This window comes from Cuculus canorus, chromosome 14 (genome assembly GCF_017976375.1).
Source record: "Cuculus canorus isolate bCucCan1 chromosome 14, bCucCan1.pri, whole genome shotgun sequence".
Lineage (NCBI taxonomy): Eukaryota > Metazoa > Chordata > Aves > Cuculiformes > Cuculidae > Cuculus > Cuculus canorus.
Genome location: NC_071414.1, coordinates 13,578,524 through 13,603,268, shown reverse-complemented (window position 1 = coordinate 13,603,268; position 24,745 = coordinate 13,578,524). Strand labels below are relative to the sequence as shown.

At 42.2% G+C, this 24,745-nt stretch overlaps 2 protein-coding genes across 3 annotated transcripts; one reads left to right on the top strand and one right to left on the bottom strand.

Annotated features, from left to right (window-relative positions):
* Positions 1-831: 831 nt before the first annotated feature.
* Positions 832-10,885, bottom strand: FAM114A2 (family with sequence similarity 114 member A2). The gene is made up of 14 exons (XM_054079409.1): positions 10,743-10,885; positions 9,262-9,473; positions 8,944-9,043; positions 8,399-8,494; positions 8,003-8,115; positions 6,924-7,058; positions 6,603-6,761; positions 5,855-5,978; positions 4,827-4,906; positions 4,053-4,181; positions 3,694-3,833; positions 2,861-2,933; positions 2,223-2,276; positions 832-1,492 (listed from the first exon to the last, which is right to left on the bottom strand). The coding sequence occupies exons 2-14, from the start codon at positions 9,469-9,471 to the stop codon at positions 1,391-1,393; spliced, it is 1,515 nt and encodes a 504-aa protein (XP_053935384.1). The 5' UTR covers positions 9,472-9,473; positions 10,743-10,885; the 3' UTR covers positions 832-1,390.
* MFAP3 (microfibril associated protein 3) lies at positions 10,853-21,136 on the top strand. Of its 2 annotated transcripts, none has more exons than XM_054079410.1 (3): positions 10,853-10,993; positions 15,258-15,719; positions 17,073-21,136. In XM_054079410.1, the coding sequence occupies exons 2-3, from the start codon at positions 15,440-15,442 to the stop codon at positions 17,816-17,818; spliced, it is 1,026 nt and encodes a 341-aa protein (XP_053935385.1). In that variant the 5' UTR covers positions 10,853-10,993; positions 15,258-15,439; the 3' UTR covers positions 17,819-21,136. The 2 variants fall into 2 exon arrangements, with proteins under 2 accessions (XP_053935385.1, XP_053935386.1); XM_054079411.1 differs by lacking the exon at positions 10,853-10,993 and adding an exon at positions 11,229-11,373.
* The last annotated feature ends 3,609 nt before the right edge of the window (positions 21,137-24,745 follow it).

The window sequence follows — 24,745 nt, the reverse complement described above, 5'->3', positions numbered from 1 at the left end:
CTCTCCCTTTACAGATCCGATCAGTTTAACTAGGACTAAGGCAAGGTTTTTCTATATATATAAAATCAGGGGAGTATTAGCCAAAAGGTATTCTAATAATAAAAATACTCTCTACTGCACAGATAGAGCAGAGGAACGTTAAGCCTTCAGTACAGCAGAAATGTACAACACCTGCTAAAACCCAGAGGATTTTCAAAATGATATTTGAGCATCATTGTTACCAATGAGCAAGTACAGAGGCAAGTGTGGCACTCCGTCACCTCTGGTTAGCTATTCTGGACTTCCTAAAGTTCCATTTTTGCTGTGCACTTGTGTTCTTGTGATTCTAACAGAGGCTGCTCCCTCCCAACAGGCAAGCTCAAAAGATAGAAATTGCAAAAAGGAAGAAAGCAGGGAACTTTCACCACACAAAGAAACAGGTATGATATGTGAAGCAGCTTCCGAGACAAATTAGGACTCCCGCTAACACAACCAAATTGCTTCCTCTCCCCCTACTTTAATATAACTTCCAAGAAGAAGGAACATTGTATTGTAGCATTTTTATACAGAAAGAGGAGAAAAGCAGAGTCTGAGTTTGGGAGCAGTCCTGTGGCTGACACATCAAGCTGCACTGAAAAAGAGGAGCCCTGCTAAAGTCTCACATTAAATTGCCCAAACACAAATCAATCCCTTTTAGCCAGTTCTCATTTATTGCTATAAAGAAAGTACCCACATTCTTAGGGCCAGATCAGCATTTTTCCAGCTCGTGCTGAAGCAAGCACTCTGCAAGAGAATGAGAAACAGCACCCTAGTGAGATTTCCCATCCCACATCCCCAACTCATTAACAGGAAGCCGAGGCTTCTCTTTAGCAGTGATGGCTCAATAAGGAATCCCCTTCGCTCTATTCTTTCCAGCCTAGGAACTGCAAGGTTTGCAATCACAAATACTTGCCTTTTCTTGCCCCTCCTTTCCAATATTCACTTCAACACCAACACAGACCTATCAGGAATCTAATTACGTCTCTCTGACTTAAAAATCACACCATGATTTTAGCTAGCTCTTTAACTAGCCAGCTGCTACTCTTTTCCCAGCACTGTCTTCACAGTCTAGAGATCCCAGCTCGTTAACACGTACAGCAGAGGGATTTCAGTGAAAAGGTATAGACAGTCCATGAAAACAGAGAAAGAATCTGCACTTTAAGTCTGTCATGTCGTCCACCAGCCTGGACTATGCTAATCACATCTCACAATGTGCTGTAAGAGCTGTCATTGCCAGACTGCACTTAATCACCATTTTTGCAGCAGCAACGATCGGAGTTAATCTTTTTCCCTTTAATAACAGCCATTACATCATTTCCAGCATGGAAACTATGAAGTAGGAAGGTCAAAAAGTTCTTAATTGGAAGGATTTTTATTGCTGTGATAGTTCCGTTCGAGCCTCAATAAGAGAGATCTGCAGTACAGGCAGTAATAGCTGGAAGGCATCTTGGATATATGAAGCACTGTTTGAAGCCTAAGAAAACAAAAATCAAAATACACACATGAATAATTATGCTACCAATCAGCTTTACTAATGACATACTTATTTCAAAGAGCATTGATTAATGCATATAAACAGAAGCCTACTGCTTGGATTTTAAGTCTTCATCCTAGAAATAAATTTAATATTAAGTTTTTGAGGGGCTTTATGCCACTGGGCAAAAAAGTAAGTGGCTTAAAAACTGCCAAACAAGATCTGGTGCCATCCAAATGTAGGTTACTGTTTTTGATAATAGATGAGGGGATTTTATTTCAAAGTAAAGCATAAGCAAGTTGTAGAAGGAAGGAAAAACACACCAACATGAAACATCTATTTCCTACCACACTTCAGTAGTTTACAAGCATTGAGAACCAACATAGCAGCTGGAAAGTGTTGGGACTCCTGCATGCTAATTTATAAGCTTGTCTAAGGTTTGACTTTGGACATTTAAATTCTAGAAATCCAGACTGCTGAATTTAATATGTGTCTTCTGACCCAGCATAACTGCCAGCTGAGACCACACAAGGCTCACTCTTTACTAAATTACTCATGTCTTGTGCAAACCTACAGACATTTATTAAACCTTTTAAGTTATTAGAGAGGTAAGCAGAATCTTAGACCATAGGTTAGAGAACTTGGCACGCATAAGCATACTGAAGTGGAAAAACCCAGCATACTTATTTTTTAAGTATTAGCTTAAAGTTTTAACTTCAGCATAACTGACCTCCAAAAACACTCCAGTGATTAAGGGATTAAGCACATCTGCTTTCTCTTCAACCTGCAGAGATCAGACATATATTATCCTGATTGAAAATTTGATCACATTTCTTCAAGCAAGATAAATCTAAATCCTCACTAAGTTCAAAATCACCACTACTCCCTTGGCTGCAGCAAAGCTAAGTCACAAGCTGCAGAGGGCCTGCCCTGTGGCATGCAAAGAACAACAAAGTAACCCACATACGCCCAGAGCCACTGGTATACGAACACACACTTAACACCTTCAAATGAACTGTGGACAACTAGAGAATTTAGAGATAATGACATTATCTTCAATAGCACCTGAGTGTTTTGGAAAATCCACAACAGGATCAAACCCCCTAATTTCTCCTATCCCCTTAAGTACTGTCAGCACCGATTCCCACCTCCACTCTGTACCAGGCTGCATACAGCAGAAGGCATTCAAACACTCTGCACACATGCAGCTGCCACAGTTTGGGTGACACTGACCTAGGTGATCACTTCACAGGGCAAAAAATCGTATATATAAATGTGCGAACACAAAAACCACTGTGTGGTGAAGATTCCAAGACTGTAATCAACTAACCACATGTCCTTCCTAAGAACTATGGTGGTAACTCTTACCCCTGCAGTTGTTAAGCACGTAGTAAACTCTTTAGAGAAAGATGACAGTTCTTTACACAGCAAAATTGTCATTCTGTGGAAGAAGAGTGGAAAAACCATGTAGTAAATACAGTATACAAGAATAATGTTCTTCTAGCATTCCTCTAAACCACAAATACCTTGCTTTCATGCATATAAAGCTAAATTAAAACAAAATTGACATAGAAACAGTGTAAGAAGATCCAGAAGAGGCCCAAGGAAATGAAGGAAAAATAAATGGTTAAAGCTGAAGATATGAAACAGCATTCAGAGGACAGACACATCTATTCAAGAACAGGACTAACTTGTTTTTTTTTTACTGACAAGCATCATTTTCTGAATTAGAAAGTACTGCATATTTCATGCACTTGCCAAGTTTCTCCTGACATAAAAGAAAAATCTCGTGTTACACATTATTGGCAAGAGCAATCTACTAATTAGTTGCAGTAGTTTTACAATATCACGTACCTAACATACTAAATTATTAACAAAGATGTAATTAAGAATCACTTTTACACAACTGCTTTATCATATTGTAAATGTTTTTCTGCTAACTAGCACAAGGTTACTGCAAACATTCTTGGCTATATAAAAGATTTCAAGTAGGGTTTCCTCTTTCTTACCAAGAAATGTCTTTAAGCTGGAAAAGGAAGAGACAGCTGAATTCTGCTGGGACATAGCAATGCCACCCATAGCAACTTCGAACACATATGCAGAATATGCCTTGCATCCCATGGATCCACAAAGAATCATTATGCAGTTTAATCAGCATCTAAGTAATTACATTCTACCCATTTACTAAGAGATGAGCTTACTGTGAAAGGGACTTGGCTCTCTCTGTGGGGGTCACCTCTTGTTTCTCACCATGTAGAAACAAAGCTGCAGTTTTGTGAAACATTTCGATGGAGCATGCTGTCAGTTCAGCCAGACTCCTTATGGCAAACGCATGAATATCCTGCAAAAGTTAAAAAGATTCTCCATACCATACAAAAACTAGCAGCTTTTATTATTTAAAATAAGTAAATCACACAACGTACTATCACTACACTGCCCTTTCAAACCTCAGAATCCGCACAGAAATAGAAACCCATAAACTCTGAGAATCACAACTGTAACTTAGCAGTCAGATAAACACCCTGTGGTCAGACATTTTCTTCCTTCATTACTCAATTACCTCTACTGATTCTTTAGCATCACCGTCACCACCTTTGGATTCTACTTCTCGTTTTTCTTCACTCTCATTTTCTTCTTTTGGAAGACTACTGTTGAATCGTGTTATCCAGTCACAAGCAGATGTCCTCACCTGTATGAGGATGTGCCATAGAATTTAATGACTGGAATGAAGCCCCCTTGCCCACCACAAAACATGTACTGTTAGATGTCTCTAGAGGAAGGAAACAGCTACGACTCCTGAGCTATTGAGAACCAGGGCAAATGAACCAAGCACCTTCAGGACTTTGTAGAAGGCTGGCTGTATGGATGTAGTTGAGGGCAGTCATTTCTCTAGCACTGAGTGCTAGAGTTTATCAGTGAGAACACGACTAACAGAGATGCTTTATAAAAGTATGCCTGCAGAATGCTGCTGCCACTTGGTGGACCTGAAGGGTAGTGAAACAAAGGCAAGAAACACAATTCTACCTCATAACAACTTGATTTCACTGTTGTGCCTTAAAGCTTACCACTCCTCGTTATTTTTGCCACTGCTTACTACTGCCCAGCAACAATGCAAAGACACACTGGTGTCTACAGATTCAGAGCCAAAGACGTTACACAACATGATTTTGCCCCATTAAGTCAAAGGAAAAGGCTCATCTCTTGCCTACCGTTATCAAAGGATCTAAAACAGGACTTGTTTTCACATATTTGATATTTTCACAAGCAAAGCAGGACTGAGAAGCAGTTCCCGTGAGGAATCTCTCCAGCTTTTAGAAGATGATAAATAACTCACCATGATGAGTTTGTCTGGCTTTGAGGAAACACACAGTTCTGAAAACAACTCTGTTACTTCTTTTGTAAACTCTTCATCCCCTAAAGGACAGGAAAGGTTAAAGAATCCACACAACGGACAGATACAGGAATAAGCCGTACCTCAATGCACAATTAGTCTGCACAAGTCTGTCAACCGTTTCCTTTATTTCTCTCTGAATTATCACCTCAGGCAAGAATGTATCAAACCTGTTTTTTTTAAACACAATTTATAAGGCAAGTTCTGAAAAGGTGTAGACACCAGTACCAGAAAGTCAGTCAGCTTTCGCTTTCTCTGTTGTAGATTTGTAGCTAAGGTAATTTCATTTTTTACTTTTCTACAGGCAGTATTTTATAATGCACTAACTTGAGCATCACCTTGGAGAGTGTAACTATAAACAGCAGGGCAGATGTTAACAGCAGGGGGAAGGCGGCAAGATCTATCATATGCAAATATAAAAGATACATTAAACGTTAAATGATAGCAAATGCAGGTGTGTAAGCCCTCCCCGATGTGCCATTTAGGTAAACGCAATGCAAGAAATTTACATTTAAATCTGCATAAGCCTCAAAGAATCAGATGGTTCTTGTCTATAGAGGCACCTCCGAGTCTTTTGATGTGTGTCTCTAACTCTCTTAATTAAAAAACAATTTAAAAGGCTTTTTGCTATCCCACAGGTTGGTCAACTCCATTCACAGTCTTTCCCTTGTGGTCAGGGAAAGTAGTCAGCATCTCTTTAAATTCGCATCTTCGCTCAAGGTCAGTTGTATGAGCTGCCCAGGAGTCAAACAACTCTAATCCTCCTCCAGCAAGTAATTGTTTCTGGTACAGAATTAATGCACAGCAGCTTTCCAGACATGCTCCTGGCCACAGACAGCTTTAGGATTAAGCATCCAGCTAAAGAATAACTTTGGCATCATGGCCATTGCTAGTGATCAGGGCTGCTTGGCTCTACAGTGAGAATTTCATTGAGAACGAGCTTCTCCTTCCAGAATCTAGGGCTCTCTTACCCTGCTTTTCTTCCTCTTCTTCTTCAAAGAACTCAGGTAAAGAAAAGGCTTCTTGGAGCTGTTCCATTTCCTCTTTCAACATGTCCAATTCTTCTCCAGAGAGAGCATTTAGAACCAACTTCACCTAGTTAAGGGCAGCACAGCCAAAGGAAGAATTATAAATCCAACAAGAAAAAGAAACAGGATGGAAGATGCAGCGCTGGTTTACAATACACATGAAAACATCTAACACTGATGTTAATTAGAAAGTAGTATTTTCCTACAGGAAGGAGGAAACAGACCTATTTGTGAAGCCCTGATAGGTAATAATGGATTCTTGGGGAGAATTCAAATTTCTTTCATAAAAAAAGTGAACGACTGCTGAAATTTCATGTTGATCTGCCCTCCTCCCTCCCCAAGACTAGACAGGACAACCTGTGCTGTGCTTACTATACTTTCCTCTTTTCCAGAGCAAGGTAGCAAACACGTGGATATGAGGAGAGAGTTACTTGTGAAAAGCTGTTGAAGACATGCAGGAACTGAGGGTAACTGGGTAAAGAACATGGCTGTAGGGGCTGAGGACAGGATATAACACTCCCAAGGTAAGCACCAGATCATAATGCAGGGGTCAAAGCAAAGTTGTGTAATCTGTCATCTTATAGCAAGTTCTGAGCACTTGATTTTACATGTATATACATATATTTCTCATCCCTTTTTCCCTCTGCTCAGCTGAACTCAAAATAGAAGGCAAATTGCTCAAGGCCATTACCTTTGATTCACTTTCTCTGGAAAGCATCTCTAAGGCTTCCAGATGCGAAAGACCCTGAAACTCATCAAACAGTAACCCATAATGGGCTTTCTTCTCTGTAGCCATGGTAACCTCAGTAGCTGTCTGCTGCTCTTCTTTCTCCTTTGCCTCTCGTAAGACCTGAAAAAGAAAAGCACAGGACTGAGGCCAGCACCAGAAAATACAGAATATGGGAGGAGAAGGTTTTTGATTCAATAATGAAAAGGGTTGCTTAATGACAAGACCACAAAAGGAGGAAGAAATAAGAGAAACCAATGAGGAGACAACACGGAACTGCCATACCTGAGATAATGTAGAGGTTCTGCTTATTAGGCCCTTTGTTTTTTTGAATCCAGGGTCTCCCTCAGCTATGACATCCATTGTTTTTTTCCCGATGAATTCCAATGCATCCAGACCCCCAGTAATAACAGTTTTTCCCTAGGAATCAGATTTGGATATAGACAGCATGTAAAATTCACAGAAGACTATACAATTTGAGAAACTGAATTAGGGGATTTATATTAGCAAAGTTATGCCAGACACTCACATAAAAGACATATTGGTTCTTGCCACCCTAAAATTCAACCCTAATTGCCACAGAAACACACGGAAACAACTGCAACGTACTATCATCCAACAGTTTAATATAACACACAGACAGCTGCAGCAATCTGATGAGAAATACATCCTTATTTTGTGAACAAGCGGGTTCTTAGCACATTAAAGTATTTAGTTCTCATCTTTCCAATCAGAAAACACTAGCCCTGCGGGTTTTGGTTGCTAACTCTTGTTCAAGTCTTAGAAGCAGTAGCAAGCTTTCCACTGCGGCGCTTTCAGATTCATGGGCAAATTGACAAGACAGCAGATCACAAAAGCACAGTTTCTAAGGGTAATGGGTTCCTTTGAAGTGCATTTCTCATGGTCACAGAAGCAAGCTGATTTCCAAGCAATTTGGGCTAGTTTTACAGAAGTTTTTGAAGAGGAGAATAGATTTCATCTCTAGACATTTCTGTGGAAATCAGTGAAAATACTCTAGGAATGAGTCTGACCCTGCATTTACCTGACTACTCTAAAGGAAAGGAGCAAAGACAACAGAGTACAGAGGTGACATGCACAGGAATGCAAGCACCCTGGAGTCCACCGTTTGGATTTTTGGTTATATATCAACATTTAATACAGAACTATCAAAATTTGACACAACTTACACAAAGTGCCAGTTAGAAGCAAGGCACAGAGTAAAGGTTTTCTGGAGGTTGAAACAGTTTTTCACGACGCATCCCACGAAAGTCAAACTTAAAATATATCTTATGATGTTTCAACAAAAGGTAAAAACCCCAACACTCTCCTAAACCCATTCTCTCCTGCATTCCCAACTCACTCACTGTGCTTTGGACAGCAGTAGAGATGGTTGATAAGACTCCAAGAGCCCCAGCAATAGGAAAGGAACTGCCATCATCAACTGCATCCGTGCTGCCAGCACCAGGATCCCCACTTCCTGCATTAGAAGGCAGACAATTAACTTCCTCACTCCCAAAAGATCCTGTCAGATGCAGAGTGGGGAAAATCAACAAACAACAAGCATCGGCCAGGACCAGGGAGAGACTCGGCATTCTCTTCCTACCCACTTTTCAGAGCTAACAAAAGTAAGCAATAGACAATTATTTTAGCACAGAGATATCAACCTCATTATGCAAAATGTAGAGTAAGGTGATGTTGGTCTGGGACTGATTACATTATAAGAAACATTTCAGTGTTGGTTTTATGCAATAAAAACTGACCTCTTGTAGCATCTCTAGTCTCTGAATATATTTCAGTAGGACTGGGGATCCCAAGGGTGGTTTCTGCTTTTTCTATGACATTTGAAATACCTTGACCTAGAGAAGACAGCAATATAACTTTAACCATGAGATACAGCAGAAATCAGAACAGAAACAGGATTAGGGCTGCATATTGGTTTTTATTATTCTAGATTCCTCCTGTTCAATACAGTTTACTCCGCACTAAAACCTATTACCATCCAGCTTGCTTGCCAATATAAGGAACTTGGGTTTCATCTCAGATTTTAAATCAAGTTGTAAATATCAGCTGAAAACTATGTAAACACCTCAAAAACATGAAAGTAATCTTGGTTGTGCATATCTCCTTAATCTCACTGTACCTTTTGGTATGAGTTCTTCCCTTTACCCTGTACAATTATCTTGACATTTTTCCAATAATTCTTACTATAGCAGAAATCCTCTTCTCTAGAAACAAGCTCAAAAGCACTAGCTTGAGACATGAAGCATGGTTTAAAATATTTATCAAATATCAGAGAGAGCCTTACCTACAGTAGCTACAGTAGCAGACGCAGTTGAGAGAAGAGATTTCCCCCAGCTACCCCAGTACCCCCATCCTGTCTGTACCGCAGCAGGAGAATCTGAGACCTTTAATGAAAAAAAAGCAGAAGAGAGCAATGCAAGTATTACTGTGAGGAGAGAAACACAAGCAGTCTGTGATGTTTAACTTTTCAGCAGCTTTTTCTTTTCAGATAAACAGCAATTTAAATTTTCAGAAAAGGAATGGGGCTTATGCTCAGAATTCTTCTGTGCTCAAGGCCGTGAAACGTGAAGTCACGTCATTCAGAGCTAGTACAGAAACATACCTTAAGGGTTTCAGCTGTGGGCTTTTCTATGGCAGCAGGCTGGCTTGGGGGTTTCGGTTCAGGTCTTTTCCGAGTCATAGGCACAGGCTCAGGCTCTTGGTCTCTCTCTTCACTGCTCTCTGTGCAGCCAAGTTCCTCTGCTTTCTCTTCATTTTCATCTCCGTAAGAGGTTTCTTCTTTCAGATTTTCACTGCTGTCTTTCTCAGACATGACTACAAACATCCACAGAGAGCAAAGCAGATAAAATAATCACTCCCTTGTACATTTTGACATTAGTTCAAAAGCATCACATTTGTGTTTTAAATAATTAAACACAACTAAGACAGAAAACCTTTCATGTTGCCAGATATACCCACATGAACAGAGTATGTTTTTAAGCACAGTATGTACACCAAGTCACGTCTGCCTGGAAGAAATGTCATACTTGGAAGTTTAAAGTCCCACAACACGTAGCTTTATCTAACTGACACGCCCTCTCCACAAGAAAGAAACAAGCTGCTAGCTCGGAAAAGCAAATGAAAACTACAAAACATCCTCATATAATTAAATCCATTACTTGCTTCACCAAAACAAAGTGAAAACAAATTGCTTGGGATAGCTGCTTTGAAGGGCGTCAGATACAAATGGGGATATATGTCAGAAGGCAGGCAGGTAGGAAAGCAGCAACTGGTTCATTTCTGTATTTCAGGCTGAGCTTCACCAGGGCACTAACACCACCCAGTATGTGAAATAGGCTCCACGTGCCTGAGCAACCAGCCCTGACATTGCACACCAGGGATGACGGTGCCTGTAAACAGGGCTGCCACGCTGCAACTCACAAGGGCAGAGGTTTCTCCCTCCTCCTGGCTTCTCTGGCAGTACCTCACCAGCTCTGGGGCAGGGACAGGCTGAGCACTCCACAGACCCCCAGTATCACTACTGGCATGAAACACCCCGGAGAAGTGGCCACTGATGTCATCAACGCAGCTACCCTCAGAACAGGATTTTGCTGGCTTTAAGCGACGGAGGAGGCCAACGTTGTGGGATGGGCAGCTCCGGGTGACGGTGACCTCCATCCCATTTCCCTGGGACCCCGCGTGGGACCGCACAGCAACCCCACCCTCCCGGCCCTGCCAGCTGCGATCGGCTCCCACCGGCCCCCGATTCTCCCTCCACGGGGCCAAACCCACCCGGGGCCCCTCACTGGCCCCCCCGGGTCACCCCCTGCACCCTCCAACCCCAGGGTTCTGCCCGCACCTCCACTTCCCCGGGGACCCATAACCCCTCCTCGGGACTGCAGCCCCACAGGTGAGCCCAGGGTCCCTAAAGTCCCCACAGGAGTCCTGCCCCACACAAGGCCCCACAGCCTCCCCATGGCAGACCCCTGCCCCAGCACTGCCCCCAAAGGCCCCAACACCCCCTCTTCCTGGAGCTCCCCGTCCCACAGAAAGCCCCTTCGAGCCCCTTGTGCTTCCTCTCCTCCCACCCCGGTCCCCCCTCACCCGCTGGGCCGTGCCGCCAGCGCCACGCTCCCCCCTCAGCGGGCGGACCGTGACCATCGAGGCGAGGCACAGAGCGGTACCCGCTGGCTTATGTCTCCTCCCACACTGGGCGGACGGAAACCATCGAGGCAAGGCGCAGAGTGGCCCCCGCCGGCTGACGCCGGAAATGCGATCCAGACCGGAAGGGGAAGCACGTCCTGCTGGCGGTGGCGGCAGCAGCGGTGCGGGTGGGCCCGGCCACTCTCGTCCCGGTGAGAGCGGCGTTTACCGCTACCTCACCGCGTTGCGGTGACGCCAGGGCGTGCCTGGCGACGTCAGAGCGAGGGGGGAATGGTGCAGCGGCGCGCAGGGTCTCACCACTGCTGCGGGAGAAGGCGGCGGACTGTGCTTTACCTCACTGTTTTGGCGTAGAAATGCTGGGGGGGAGAAGGGGGAGTGTTCTGTATCTCGGCCTGACGTCAGGCCTGGGTCTCCTCGGCTGCGGGGAGGGGTGGAGGGGGTGCTGTAAGCCTCGCTTTCCGCCGCCTTGAACGGGGCCTTTCCACAGGCGAACATGGGCACATCTGGGGCCGCGAGGGACACGGTTCCCCTTCCGCGGAGTTTTGTGCCTGATCGGTTTTAGCCCACAGAGGTAAAGTGCTTGTTTTCGTGTCCAGTCATTCCCGAGACCTTCATCAGCTGCCTTGTGACCCGTGTTGGGCAGCTGAGGGGCTGCGCACAGGGCAGAGCACCATGTGTCGTGGATGAGATCCACGTTGCTCCTCTGCAGATGTGCTCTTCACACTGGGTTTTGGGCTGTGGGTGCAGCTCCAAGTGGAGCCTTCACTCTTGCTGGCAGAAGGTGAGCCCTCCTTGCGGTCTCTCTTGCACTGGGAACGCCAGTAAGGGCTCTTGTCAAGACTGTGTCATCTCTATTCACAAACTTCCCAGGAGCAGATCTCTCCAGGGCTCTGCCATGCGCGGCTCCTGATTTGAAAGAGGGTCAGAGAGGCGTCACAGGATAGTCACAGAAGCCTTGTTTCTGCAAGGCATCACACAGCAATTAAGAAGGTGCAAAAGTGATCCACTTAGATTTGCTTAGTGTTTGTTATTACCAGTTAGCTTGTAAATGTCACAATGCATTTCCATGTCGTGTGCCAGAAGCAGCAGCTGGTGAGACTGGGGTTTGCCAGGTGTATCTCAGTTTATTGCTTTTCTCCAAGTATGCAATGGTGTTATGAGCAGCAAGTGCGAAGCCATATAACTTGCAACTTTTTGGGCCCCGATTTTGCAGTGCCTTATTAATATGTGTAATTTGAAGCACTATCAGTACTTCCATCAACCTCAGTGAGATTACTTGTAGTGCTCTTAACTTAAATGCAGATGCACTTTTTCAGGATAAGAGCCAAAGATGACTCATACAAGCATATGCATCATGGGTTTTTATCTTTCGACTGCTATTTGTTGATACAATTTAGGATTTCATAAAGGTTAAATATGTTGAGCTCAGCTTTGGGTTCGGTTGTAAAACAGCCAGTTTCTGTGTTGCACGTTGTGTCGTGCTTGGGCTTAATACTTTCTTGAAGAACTGGTGTTGGCTCTGTTCATGCTTTATCATTTTTGAATCCTTTATCAGCTCCAGTAGCTGTTTTGCGTAAGTGTGATGGTTGAAGAATACAGATTTCACAAATTGTTTCACTTTTGCCAGCACTCGGCAGTGAAAGATCATTGTCTGCTTAGCAGTAATGGCTTTTCCAAAAGGGAAATTTGACAAACAATTTATAATAAATCAGACCTCGAAGAGTCTAATAGTAAAATTCAATGACCCATCACCAATGTTTTATACATTATGCAAACTCAATGCAAACATAGTGAGAGCATACGCAATTACTGAAGATAATTACCTTATTCTTACAGGGGAGAACATTGCTTAGCATTTCTTGTGTTAAAGAATTGACTGAAGTTACTAATGTCATTTTAGGAGGAGTGTCACAGATGCTTGGAAATGAAACGATTTAAATTTAATAATTTAAAATTGCAGTAACATGGGCAAAGTACAGAAGGTACTGGAATTGTTCTTTAGTAAATCTAAAACATTATGGGTTGGGAGGTTATTGTTTTAGAAGACTAAGTTATTCTGTGCCTTTGAGTCAGTACTGAATGTGACTGTTTGTCTTCACTGTCATCAGTTTTAAGTGCATCAGATGCTGTTAAGTCAAGTTCTGATGCATGCAAAAGCTATTAAGCGCAGTGGTTGAACTGTGTGGTTGAGCGATGTGTGTTGAAGATCTGTAACCACTGCGCTTCACTTGCTAGCAAGAGCTGTGTCAGACCCTCAAACGACGACTTCTGCAATCCAAATGTCAGTAGTCCCCAAACTGCTGACTGTCTGCAGCCTGCCTTTAAGAAATCTGTGCAAGGTTACTGAAACAAGCTAGTCAGTTGTCAGCAGCTTTCTGAAGGCTCTGAAACACTCTGAAAATACTAGGCATACTCTAAAGAGGGAGGTTAGAATCACTCCTTCAAACATCAGAGTAGTTGCTGATCAGCAGCAACCTTAGTATTGGGGTTTTTTTTCCAACCTGTGCAGTTGCTGTAGCTGGGACGCTGTTCTGCCGAGGCAGAACTCAGCAGCACTTTCCCTCAAGTATAACTGATGGAAAACAGGAGAAAAAAAGAGGCGCTGGTACTGGGTTTAACAATTTAGCTGTGGGAATGTCATTTCTTCAGCACAACACTATAATTAAGTTCTCAGTGCTGTTCTCATCTTAAATGAACGGACAAGAGGCACGATAAAAAAGAAAGCGGGGCCAGTGAAACAAAAAAAAAGAGGGCAGATGAAGGGATTGCTGTTTGCAGGGAAACAAGCAGAGGTCTGCTTTCTAGTTTTGCTTTCAGGATTTGGTCGGTGAGTTGGGTAGTCAGGCTTGAAGGAGAGATTGACACAGCTGTCGTCTTTGCCTTCTTTGTTAAGCTGGTTTTGGCAATAGCTGCAGCAGAAATGGGTCAGATACATGTTTCTCATCAAATGTCAAGTCTGGAATCTGGTTTGACCTCTGACAAATTACCTTTAACTGAAAAAAATGCCTAGTCCATGTAGTATGTTGTCTGCAAATTTTCCCATTCTTGAGTATGCTACTTTTTCTCTGCTGAAAAGACAATTAGTACAAATCACCTGTACTTATTTATACTGAATTAGTTTTCCTAAGTCATAAAATTTGTCTGCTTTAGATTGTTAACAAGTGATTCTCGAAGGATGAGAAGTGTCTGCTATATTTATTAAGAAAATGTATTCCTTTGTGTTGTGATATTTATGAAATTCATTTCTACTAGCATTTGTTATTGGTAGAAGGCAAGATGATAAATTTGAAGTCACGCAGTCAATGTGATGAAGTGAGATGTTCTTCAAGATAACATTTTGGCTTGGGGCTTCTGTGCTTTGTAAATTGTTGTTTTAGGGCTCTGCAGCAGTCTAGATGGAACCATAACTTCAGGGAATGCATATTGAATTAGAAATTTTCTTGAATCAGGCTTCCAGGAAAATTGATCACAGATTTTTTCTTATTGGCGTCATCTGGCTTTGTTACAAGTTGGTTTTATTCTGGCTTTTCAGTGTGCAGAGAATGTAAAATTGAAGGCTGCATCCTAATGTCTTAAAATACTTAGAGCAGCTTAATTTGAAGACAAAAATGGTTGGACAAAACATTTTTTCACGTTGCTGTGAAATAAGGGACAGCATTTAGGTAGAGAAGATGATAAACAAGTTGTGACCACTGAGATACAGCAGCATAAAGTAACAGATTTTCAACAGGAACTTACTGCAAAACAAACAAGAGAAAAAAAGAAGCAGAGTTCAAAAATACAGCAGCAGCAAGTGGTTGCGAAAAAGGAAGTGTGTTTAGCCATCAGTGTCCTGATATTCAGAGAGGAACTTCCTTGATGTGACTGCACATAACTGCCAAAAGAATTTTACCAACACTAGGAGTTATAAGCATATTATGTAGTATTTGACATCTAGCACCAGTTATGACTCTCAAATCAAGAAAGTAGATGTGTAAATGCTAAAAATGAGATATGCGTGTGCTTTGTTTTTTTCTCTAGATGGTAAATGAAAGACTTTAGCAAACCAGGCTTAAAAGCACTTCCTGGAGAGGGAGGCAGAAATTATATCCTTTCTTGCTTTTCTTGCTCTAATAAGAAAGCACTTTTTCTCCATTAACCAATGCAGACCCTAAATATAGTTATGCATTTCGAGTAGTCTGAACAATTTGTTCTTTTTTTAAAACCTTTTTCCCTTAATGATTATTGTTCCCGAGATTATTTATTTGGATGGGAAGATGAACATCTAGAGGACTGAAGACTGTTCTAATGCCTTCTTACCCTCGTTTCATTACTGTGTGTTGAGCAAAGCTCTGATATAGAACCTCTCGGCTGACAATTTATATTATGCTGATCGAAATCTGTTTACTGGAAATGAAATTTGAATATGCCAGAGGCTTGCTATCATTAATAACCTTAATTCCTTTTTTTTTTCAGTTGGATTTCCAGTTCCCACTTCTAATATCGATGGTCTTGAAAGTACGTTTGGATCCAAGACGCTTTCTATCACTGAACAAATCAAGAGCATCCTCTCATATCCCAGACCAGTACAGACATCTTAATATCATATGACCTCATTTCTCCAAATTAAATGAAAAAAGAATTTTCCTCAGTTTTCCATGAAGCTCAGCTATTGCCTGTTAATTTTGACTGTTAGTGCTGATCTTTCAATTGGATTTACACTGGAAAATGTAGCTTTTAACAGGACAGTTGGTTTTGGGTCTTTCAATGCCTCGCTTCATGCAGTGTCTCAGGCTTTAGTCAGTTCTCCAGCACACCACGATATCATAGCCAAAGAGGGGACCAGTGTTTTAATTGAATGTAAACTGAACATCAGCCAGTATGAATATATTCTTTGGTATAACTCCAGAGGACACCTGCTTGAACAGAAGGATGAAGGTGAGCTTTCCTGACGTTTTCTATTCTTCAGTATTCCGCTTTTATACAGTGTCTGAAAAGCCGAGACTTTATTATTTTCTCTCCCTATCCTCCCACTTTTACAGCAGAGAACTAAGGACAAGGCAAGACAAAGCCCTTTGCCCTCTGACATGTGAATTATACCTGAGTTCTTCTGTCCTAGCCCATCCATCCTTCTATGACGCACCACAGATTCATCACAGTATGCAGCACAGAAGAAATTAATCTGCATCATACCAGATACTGATGTTTTTATTTATTATTGCTCTGGTTTATATTATGTTTTTCCAAACACATGAATTAAATACAATTCTCAGCTGCTTCTCCAGCTGGCAGTCAGTATTTTAATCTTGTTGCAGGATTTTTTTAAAGCATGGGGTAACTTAGTACATTTATTTTCTGGTGTATGCACCAGTGAGGCTGGAAGCTAATGCAATTTGTAAAGGCTAACGATGAAATACATGCTATTTAACCCTTTTCTACAGAGGGAAAATATATTTTCCTAGTGATTAGCTCTTATAGTTCTGTCCCTGTAGTTTTTAATTTCCAAAAAATAATGTCTTTAAGAGATGCATGTGGTTTTCTCCACTCTATTAATGTTAATGAAGGTCATCGAGCTAATTGATAGGATCTTTTCGGAGGCCATCTTTCTGCCTTAAGTCTTCAGTAACCTCTTTGTAGTTGTAATGCCATCTGGAGAGTAGTTCAAAGTAGAGTAATTAGAAGAATGAGTTATGAAAACAGTTTTCCCCTTAAGTTATTAACGCATAGGAAATACTGTATAAAGCCAGCTTCTTTTATTGATTTCTTTTTACATGGGTTTTGTATATCAGCACTGCATGCTCAGCAGAAAACTATATCTCAAGAAAATCTTGGGCTCTTTTGCCAGCAGAGCCATTTACAGACTCTGATCTTTTTCATGGGTCAGTTGACTTTTGACTTGTAACGTATGGAAAATTAGACTTTATAGAGAACAGTCTTTCAACATAGTGTTACACAGTGGGTGAGAAGCACTAGTTGAGAATCAGATTCTCTGTCATAAAGAGCTAGCAGTCGAAAAGCACACAAGAAAGTGCAGGTGAGAGGAAAGACTAAAACCAGAGTAGTGAGCATGCAGAATAATTTATTATTAAGCAGTAAGATTGGTAACTGGGTTATGGTTTCTGCATCATAAGTATGAAAAGGCAATGTCAGTCCTTGTTGTGCTTTTGTATTATGCGAGAAATGAACTGCTTACCTCCAAGCTCTGTCCGTTGTTGATGGAGCAGGCAGTATGTCTACTTTACCTAGGGATTTTTGTTTCATTAGCTCAGTTTATTTCTTTTGAATCTCCAGGTGGCCGGTGGAGGATTGCTGACAATTCCCTTAACATCACAAAGGTCAACTTTGCTGACCGGGGGCGATACACGTGTGCAGCTGTTAATCACAATGACACCTCCTATTACACAGTCACCCTGAGGGTTATCTTCACCTCAGGAGACATGAGTATCTACTACATGATTGTGTGCCTTGTTGCCTTTGCTATCACCCTCATTTTAAACATAACCCGTCTGTGCATGATGAGCAGTCACCTCCGCAAGACAGAGAAGGCTATCAATGAGTTCTTCAGGACGGAAGGGGCTGAGAAGCTTCAGAAGGCTTTTGAGATAGCCAAGCGTATCCCTATCATTACATCTGCCAAAACACTAGAGTTGGCCAAAGTCACTCAGTTTAAGACCATGGAGTTTGCTCGGTACATTGAAGAGCTCGCCAGAAGCATTCCTCTTCCACCTCTGATCCTTAACTGCAGGGCATTCATGGAGGAGATCTTTGAGGCTGTACGAGTTGACGATCCCGATGAAGTTGGTGAGGAGGAAAAACAGCCCCAAGCCTGTGGTACCCAAGCTGTGATTTACCCCAGCAACCCAGAGATCAAGCGCAGCGATTCGCCGGCTGGGGATTCAGATGATGGGTCCATGAATGAACAAGGTCAAGAGATAGCCGTTCAGGTGTCCATTCACCCGCAGTCGGAAGTGCAGAGCATCGACACTGTTTCTCATGACAGCTGCCAGTTTGCACCTTCTGAGGAAGGCATCTGCTGAGTCCAGCAATATGCAGCTGTGAAAGAAGCACAGGGGACCCTTGGATACTGCAAGTAGAGGGTCTGCAAACAAGCTGCCTCGGTCCTATATGCACAAATTTTCCAAGCTGCGAAGTGCCAGAACTGCTACTGAAATCTGTATTATATTCTGTCAGTGTTGATGTAACAATTTCAAGTCTGTTCAAGAAGGCCAATTGGAATATTGTGCAGTGGCTTTTCTTTTTAAAACAAGCTTGCTATACTTAAATTATTTACGAAATAGGAATTCTTTGTCCTTGGCTCCTCGGTACCTTCTGATACTTGTGATCTGTATTAGAAGTGGCTAAGCTGAGCAGTACAACTTGCAATAAAGTCTTTTCCTTTGTGAACTCTTTCTTCCTTCACAAAGTGGAGCCAGAATTCCTTTGAGTTAGTGGTGTTGTCCTGATTAACTGAATTGTGTGCTCATTTGGAATTGCCTCTTGGTGCATGTAGCCCATTGGAACCATGGTGAGCTTGAACAAATCTGTTTTATGTTGTGTGCTTCTATGTTGCTATCAAAATGTACTGTACTGTACTTAGGAAAAGAACAGATCTGCTGCTGGATTAAGTGAATTATTGCTGTTTCAAAGCAGCGTAGAAAACAGCCGGGAGGTCTCAGTTTTCCTTGCATCTGCAGAAAACTTGTGGATGCTCTGATGGACAGCAGATTATTGTTACAAAGCTTGTTGCTTAAACTTGGTGCTGACTGCCAAAGCGCCTTACCCTGGTTCTGTCTTACAGACTGGAGCAGTAGCGGCATTTTCTTTCTTTTGACTTGGATTCCACTTGCTATAGAAAATCCGAAGTTTTATATTGTATTTGACATTGTTGTGAGAAAAGAATTGACAGTAATCATGTAGTGGCAAAATTTAAAAATTAGTTAATCTACAGCTCAGGTGTCTCAGGCAATTCTTTCTGAACAGCATTAAGGTAAAGGAGGTGAAAAATAGTGACGCATTGCTTGGTGAGTACTTTGAGAAGGCACTGGAAAAGAGTGGTGAGTGGTGGGGCTGGCTGAGCTCTTTGCCAGTCACTGTTTATAGGAGTGGAGTAACTGCCCATGCCCTGTCTTACCTGCTGAGGAGGGGTGGCAGGTGAGGGAGGTGTGGGTGCTGACACATGGACACAGCGTAAGAACTTCACTGAGGATCTACCACATGGCTTCCTCAGCCACAGAGATCCAGCCTCGAAGAATCAAGGGTGCAGATGAGAATCTTGTTTTTTCTTTCACTCTTTGGTGGAGATTGCTGATTTTTTTTCTCCATAACATTTGTTAAGTTGTATCACTTAAACAGCATTTTATATCCTGTTGAAATTTAGTAGATGTAAGGCTTGTAAGCACTCCACAAATTAATTTCTTACAACTACTGGAAGCATATTGCCATATAATTTTAACAACTTGGCAACAGGAGCACCATTTAATTTCCCACAACTCTTTTTTTTCTTTCCTTATTATTACAGAAATGTCAGTTGAACAAGTGATTCTGGATGGCTGCTCAGGATTCGTAAGAGGATTTGACATTATATTTATATGAGTAGAGATGGAGAACGAGCAGCCACAGTGGGAATAACCGGGTGGAGCCGTCTGTTGTAATACATGCTCGTAACAAAGGGTCTGAACAAATTATAGTTATGGAATCCTGTCAGAGGTTGGGGAACTGAAGTGTCTATTACCATTTTAAACTACCTTCTGGGGAAAGATCTGGGTTCTGCCACCAGTAAATGTAGCCTAGTTGGCTTTGGTGTGAGATGAGAACAGTGTCAGGAAGGAAAAAGACTAGTTATAATGGTGTTCTCACCAGGTTTGTGTCATTTCCAATACTGCAGCAAACTTTGTCTGCTTCAGGGGAATCAAGCCTTCTGTAGAGACTTAGAGTGGCTACTGCTCTCAATAGTAACTTCTTTTCTTCTTCCATAGTTTGATGGCACTTTATGTCCAGGTGAAAAATTTGTAAAATTTTGTTTGATCTGTCTAAGTTTTTTGAGGTGATCAGTGTTAAAAGTGTGAATAAATGCCTAGTTCTCTTAGAAGCCCTGCTAAGATGCTGCTGGCTTTACTTCTGTACTATGAGCTCTGCAGGTTCGTTGCACATGCATGAGTGGAGATTTGAGGGTTTGCACTATTTTGGATGTCCTAGTGTAAAGAGGTGAAGGCTACAAGAGAGAATGACCTGTTCTAACCTTCTTTGTGCCACAGGCCATCAGGATTGTACCTGCATCTGCCTTTTTTTCCGCATAAACAGCTCTTCTTGCTTCTGTGAAACTGTTGCATTACATGTGGCAGTAGTATCTTGGGCATTTTGTCCCCAACTACATACATAACGCAGAGGTGCAGCTACAAAATCAAAGCTCCATTGAATTGCTTCCTAAGAAGCAGTATGCATTTGTGATTGACAGATGTCTCGTCAGAAGTGGCAGCTTACAGGTAGCGAAATGACACTTGAGATGTCAAGGGTGTCAAGAGAGCAGTTTCTAGATTAATTCAATCTATTCTTTGATTTTTATGCTTTTTTACGTAGCTCTGAGTTCTTATGAAGCACAGTTGCTTGGTGTCTTTGTGTGTCCTGTTGCTGGTGGGGAGGAAAGAATGATCATGCATGAAGGTCCTCAGAAATGCAGTTGCAATGTCAATTGCTGGAGCTTTCCTGAATTATTACAGTATCTTGTTGGCTAAGTTAATTTCATTCCTGGGAAGGAGGCTGTTTTGTGAGGATTTCAGTAAATCAGGAGTACTTATTAAATGTAGGAACTGATCCTACTCCCACTGAATTAAATTAGAGCAGATTTGAAGCTCTAGTGTATTTTGCAAATGATATTACGGGATTTTTATGCATCTGAAAGCAAGGATGATGGTGGTGTTATACAGTAAATGTAATTTCCAGAGAAAGGAACCTGACACTGGTTTCCAAACAACTCGTGAGCTATTCTTATTATCCTGAGTAGATGTGTGCTTTTAAATTCGTTGGATGCGTCTAAATGAGCATTAACATCGAAAGACTGAGTAAACATCAGTGTTTGTATTTTAACTTTTTGTAGGACAAGGAAGGTCTACAGTGGTTTCCTTGCTTTAAACTAAATTCTTTGACAATCACAATGCTATTTTATCTCTTCTTTGTGACTTCTTTTTATTTTAAATAATGTAAAATCTATGTTATCCAAGAGTACCTAAAACTAACTTTGTAGTGGCTTATTTGTATTACCTCAACTGTAATGTAACTGTTTAATGTAACCACATAGGATTTCATACTTTCATAAAATGAATTGGTAGATTTGCAAAATAAATTTTAACTAAAGCCTTGTTTTGTTAGGGTTTTAATTTTTATCTTTAAGGGGTGATGAGTAGCTGTCTATCCAGTTCTGGGTATCCAATTAAATAGCAGCTGTATTCAACTAAGAATGTTGTTAGCGAGCCTGACAAAGGTTGCTGGGATGTTCAGTCATCTTGGTAGACCATTCCTGCTATGACATCTTTGGGTCAGTCATTTTTTTATGCCTCAAAGTTCCCAGCAGCATCCATAAGAATTGCTACCCGCTGCATAAACTGATGATTACAGGCCTGAAATGGCTTCAGGAAGACCCATGCATTCTCCTTGATTTCACTTTTGCAAGCTAAGAGGGCGATGGTGAAGTGCAGTGACCTTCAGCCACAAACCTGTATTTTCTGTTCTCACCTGTTTCACAGTATTGTGCTATTCTGTATTGTGATCACCCTTTTTTTTTTTCAGTCTTCCTCAAGATCCAGTATATTTGGACACAACTTATCTCCTAAAGAGCAACACAGCACAAACGTGGATATCAGCCTTCATGTGACCAAGTCTGTGTTGCTGTTTTTCCAATGAGTTGCTGAGATGGCATAATGAAATTTCCATACCTGTGCCAAGGGAAATACATGGACTGCTCTCACTCTGTCTCCCTAGAGCTGGAAGAGATGTAGGTCTGGCTTTACCCATGCTCTCCACTAGTTTATTAAATTACACAGAGAGGAAGTACTGTCCCCTGGAGTACTGTGGTAAGGATGAGGAAAGGGGCCATCCCACCTCATTTTGGTGACCAGGCTTGGGTTCCTGATCCCTTCACAATCAATTGAGAATATTGAACTATACCAGGGGATGATCCCAAGCCCTTAATCGAGTCGCTTACCTGTCACCACTGGTTACACTTTATTTCCCATGTGCCTGATGTTGCATTATAATGGATGTATTCTGTGTGGACACCTTCTTCATGGGCCTGTCCTGCAGCTCTGGGTGCCAACCTGGAGCACAGAGTAAAAGTGCCCCTAGCTAAGTTTAAACTGTGATTGCCCCCACCCCAAACACCAAAAGTCCAGCTTGCTGAGAAACCCTCTGTAATGCAGTCAGTGGGGCTGTGGCAGTGCGAAGGAGAGCAGACTTCAACCACGCTGTTTTTAGAGAATAGTCTGTGGTTGCCAGTCTCTGCACGAGGCAGATAATAGAATTAAAGCTGAATCTTGGGGATTTTCCCATGAGAATCAGCTTCTTATAAGAAGAATTATTGGACCCATACTCCTCAGGCTAGGTCAATGTTCAGTCAGCATCTGCTTTCTATCTACGTGTTACGAGATATGCATGAATGATAACAGTTCAGTTTCTTAAAGCTCCTGTAACCTGACTCTTCATGATCCTATCCAGAGTGAGCAAATTAATCTGCATGAATTTAAAGCACTTTTCCAGCTGGATAACAACAGATCATTTGAAAGTGAGCTACATTAAGGATAATTGGACTTTAAAGGTGTGCTCCTTAAAAAGTATATTTTTTTCTTAATGTTGCAGCACTGTCATCTTCTGAGTCAAGTCTGCGGCAGGAGACTGACACCACCGTGTCATTCAACTGAGGCGTTACAGTTTTATCGACTTCCATTCAGCCAGGTCATTTCACATCAGCTGGGTCTCTTTCCTCTTCATTTTTTTTTATTGTATAGCCACTCATTCAGATGTCTTCAAATGCTGCCAGCTTTTTAGCACGTGTAAGGGAGAATTGCACCATCACTCCCCCAAAAAATTGTTTTGCTAGATGTCCAAATATCCAAAAAGCCAGAAAGTTGTGCTTTATCCCTGGTAAGACAGTGCCTATTCTTTGGTCACGCCTGGCTGCCAGTGATCATAATAATACTGAGCAATTAGACCTTTCATTTTCATTAGGCTAATTAATTGTTTGCACAGTGCCCTGAATATGGAATCATTTTCCTTTGGAAAGAATGAAAGCATGAGAATGGCTTCATCCCAAGATGCTCAGAATGTGTTTTATTTATTTTATGGGAGAAAAACTCTCTCGCGCCCCAAATGTAAACCATGTACTTGAGTGTTGATGCCTGCGCTGGGACGTTTACATCAGCAGAGATGCACACAGATTATACATATGTCCATCCATCTGCCTCCACTCTCCATATGGTAACGGGGGTTTCTGCTGCATGTCAATGAGTCCGCAAAGAGGCTGGAGTCATCGTGTGTGCGCTGCCGGGTTTGTATGTCAGCCGTGGTTAGACGCTGGAAGAGGGATGAACACATCCCCTCGGATATCAGCTGTCCACAGCACAGACGGGCGCCGAAGGCAGCACCGCTGTAACTATGAGCACTGTATTGTGATAGCGCTCGGAGGGCAGAGCACTGAGCTGGATAAACGTACCGAAGACTGTCTCGAGAGATTTGTTCTTTAAATCAAAGGCAAATGAAACCTGGGCTAGGATTTTATGAAGAAGGGTACCCAGTGGATAAGATACTGCAGAGGCTATTGCTAGCTCTGGCGTTCTTTTATGTTTATCCTATTCAGCACCTCTTGGTGCTACAATATTATTAAAAATATATTTCATATTAAATCATTCCAAGTGTAATACAAGCTTGCAGAAAGCCATTTCGGTGGAAAATCACAGGATGTATTCAGCCTTAAATTTAAGGGAGAGGCTGCCATGACACAAACTTGCAGTAAAGCATTTGGAAATAGCTAGCTGGAGTTCCCCTTGCCTTTCCTGCTCGCTGCCTCTGCCCTGTTGTGAGCCATCTGCAAGAGAGGAAAGTGAAAATGGTGTCCTGTGCTGCTCCCTACTCCTCTAAAGATCAGGGGACTGAGAACAGTCCTGAGTGAGAAGGGAGTAAGAGAGGCCACCCAGGTCATGCTTTCAGACATAGATGTCCATGCCATCTCAGAAACAGCCACTGGCAGAAATGTTGCGTCTCCCAAGCAATCTGTTGCCCTGCTAAACTATCCTGACTACCGGAAAGATTTTCCTAATATCTTCCCCCAAGCATCTCTGAATTCACTCCCCATCTCATCCTATCTGTGCCCACTGCTCCTACATCAGCAGCCCAAATCAGGGCCACTCCAAACCCACAGGAAAGGAATGGGATGGTGACATAAAGCAGGGCCATTGGCTTTGTGTGCTTGCTGGGTCTGAGGAGGTCATGCTGTGTTCAGGCTAAGCCTGCGGAATTTAATTGGAAGTCAGACTTACTTTGTCTATTTAATACTTGGATGTCTGAGTGTTGCTTCTTGGGCTTTGGACCTTCCTGCTGTCTATCTGTGCTGGGTGTCCCTGGCAGCCAACGGTCCCTGTCCCCATTCATGTCCAATGGGTAAATCCAGTACTTTTGGTGCAGAGTTCTAGTGATAGCTTCATACGTACATGTGGTAGGGGATGGAAAGCAGCCACTGCAAAGAATACAAGCATCTCTCACCATTATCTCAAGAGCTTTTCAGTGTTTTACTCACTTTCCCTCTTTGGTGCCTTCTTATTGCTTTCCTTCATGGTAAGTATTCAGAGTATCTTGTCTGGACAATGGAAGAATCCCAGGGTTTCATTTTCCTTTTTTATTCTTTTGTGAGTTTTTTCCTCAAGCTTAACTCTCCTAAATAATGACTAGGAAGGAAGACAATGGACCAGAACAGACATGAA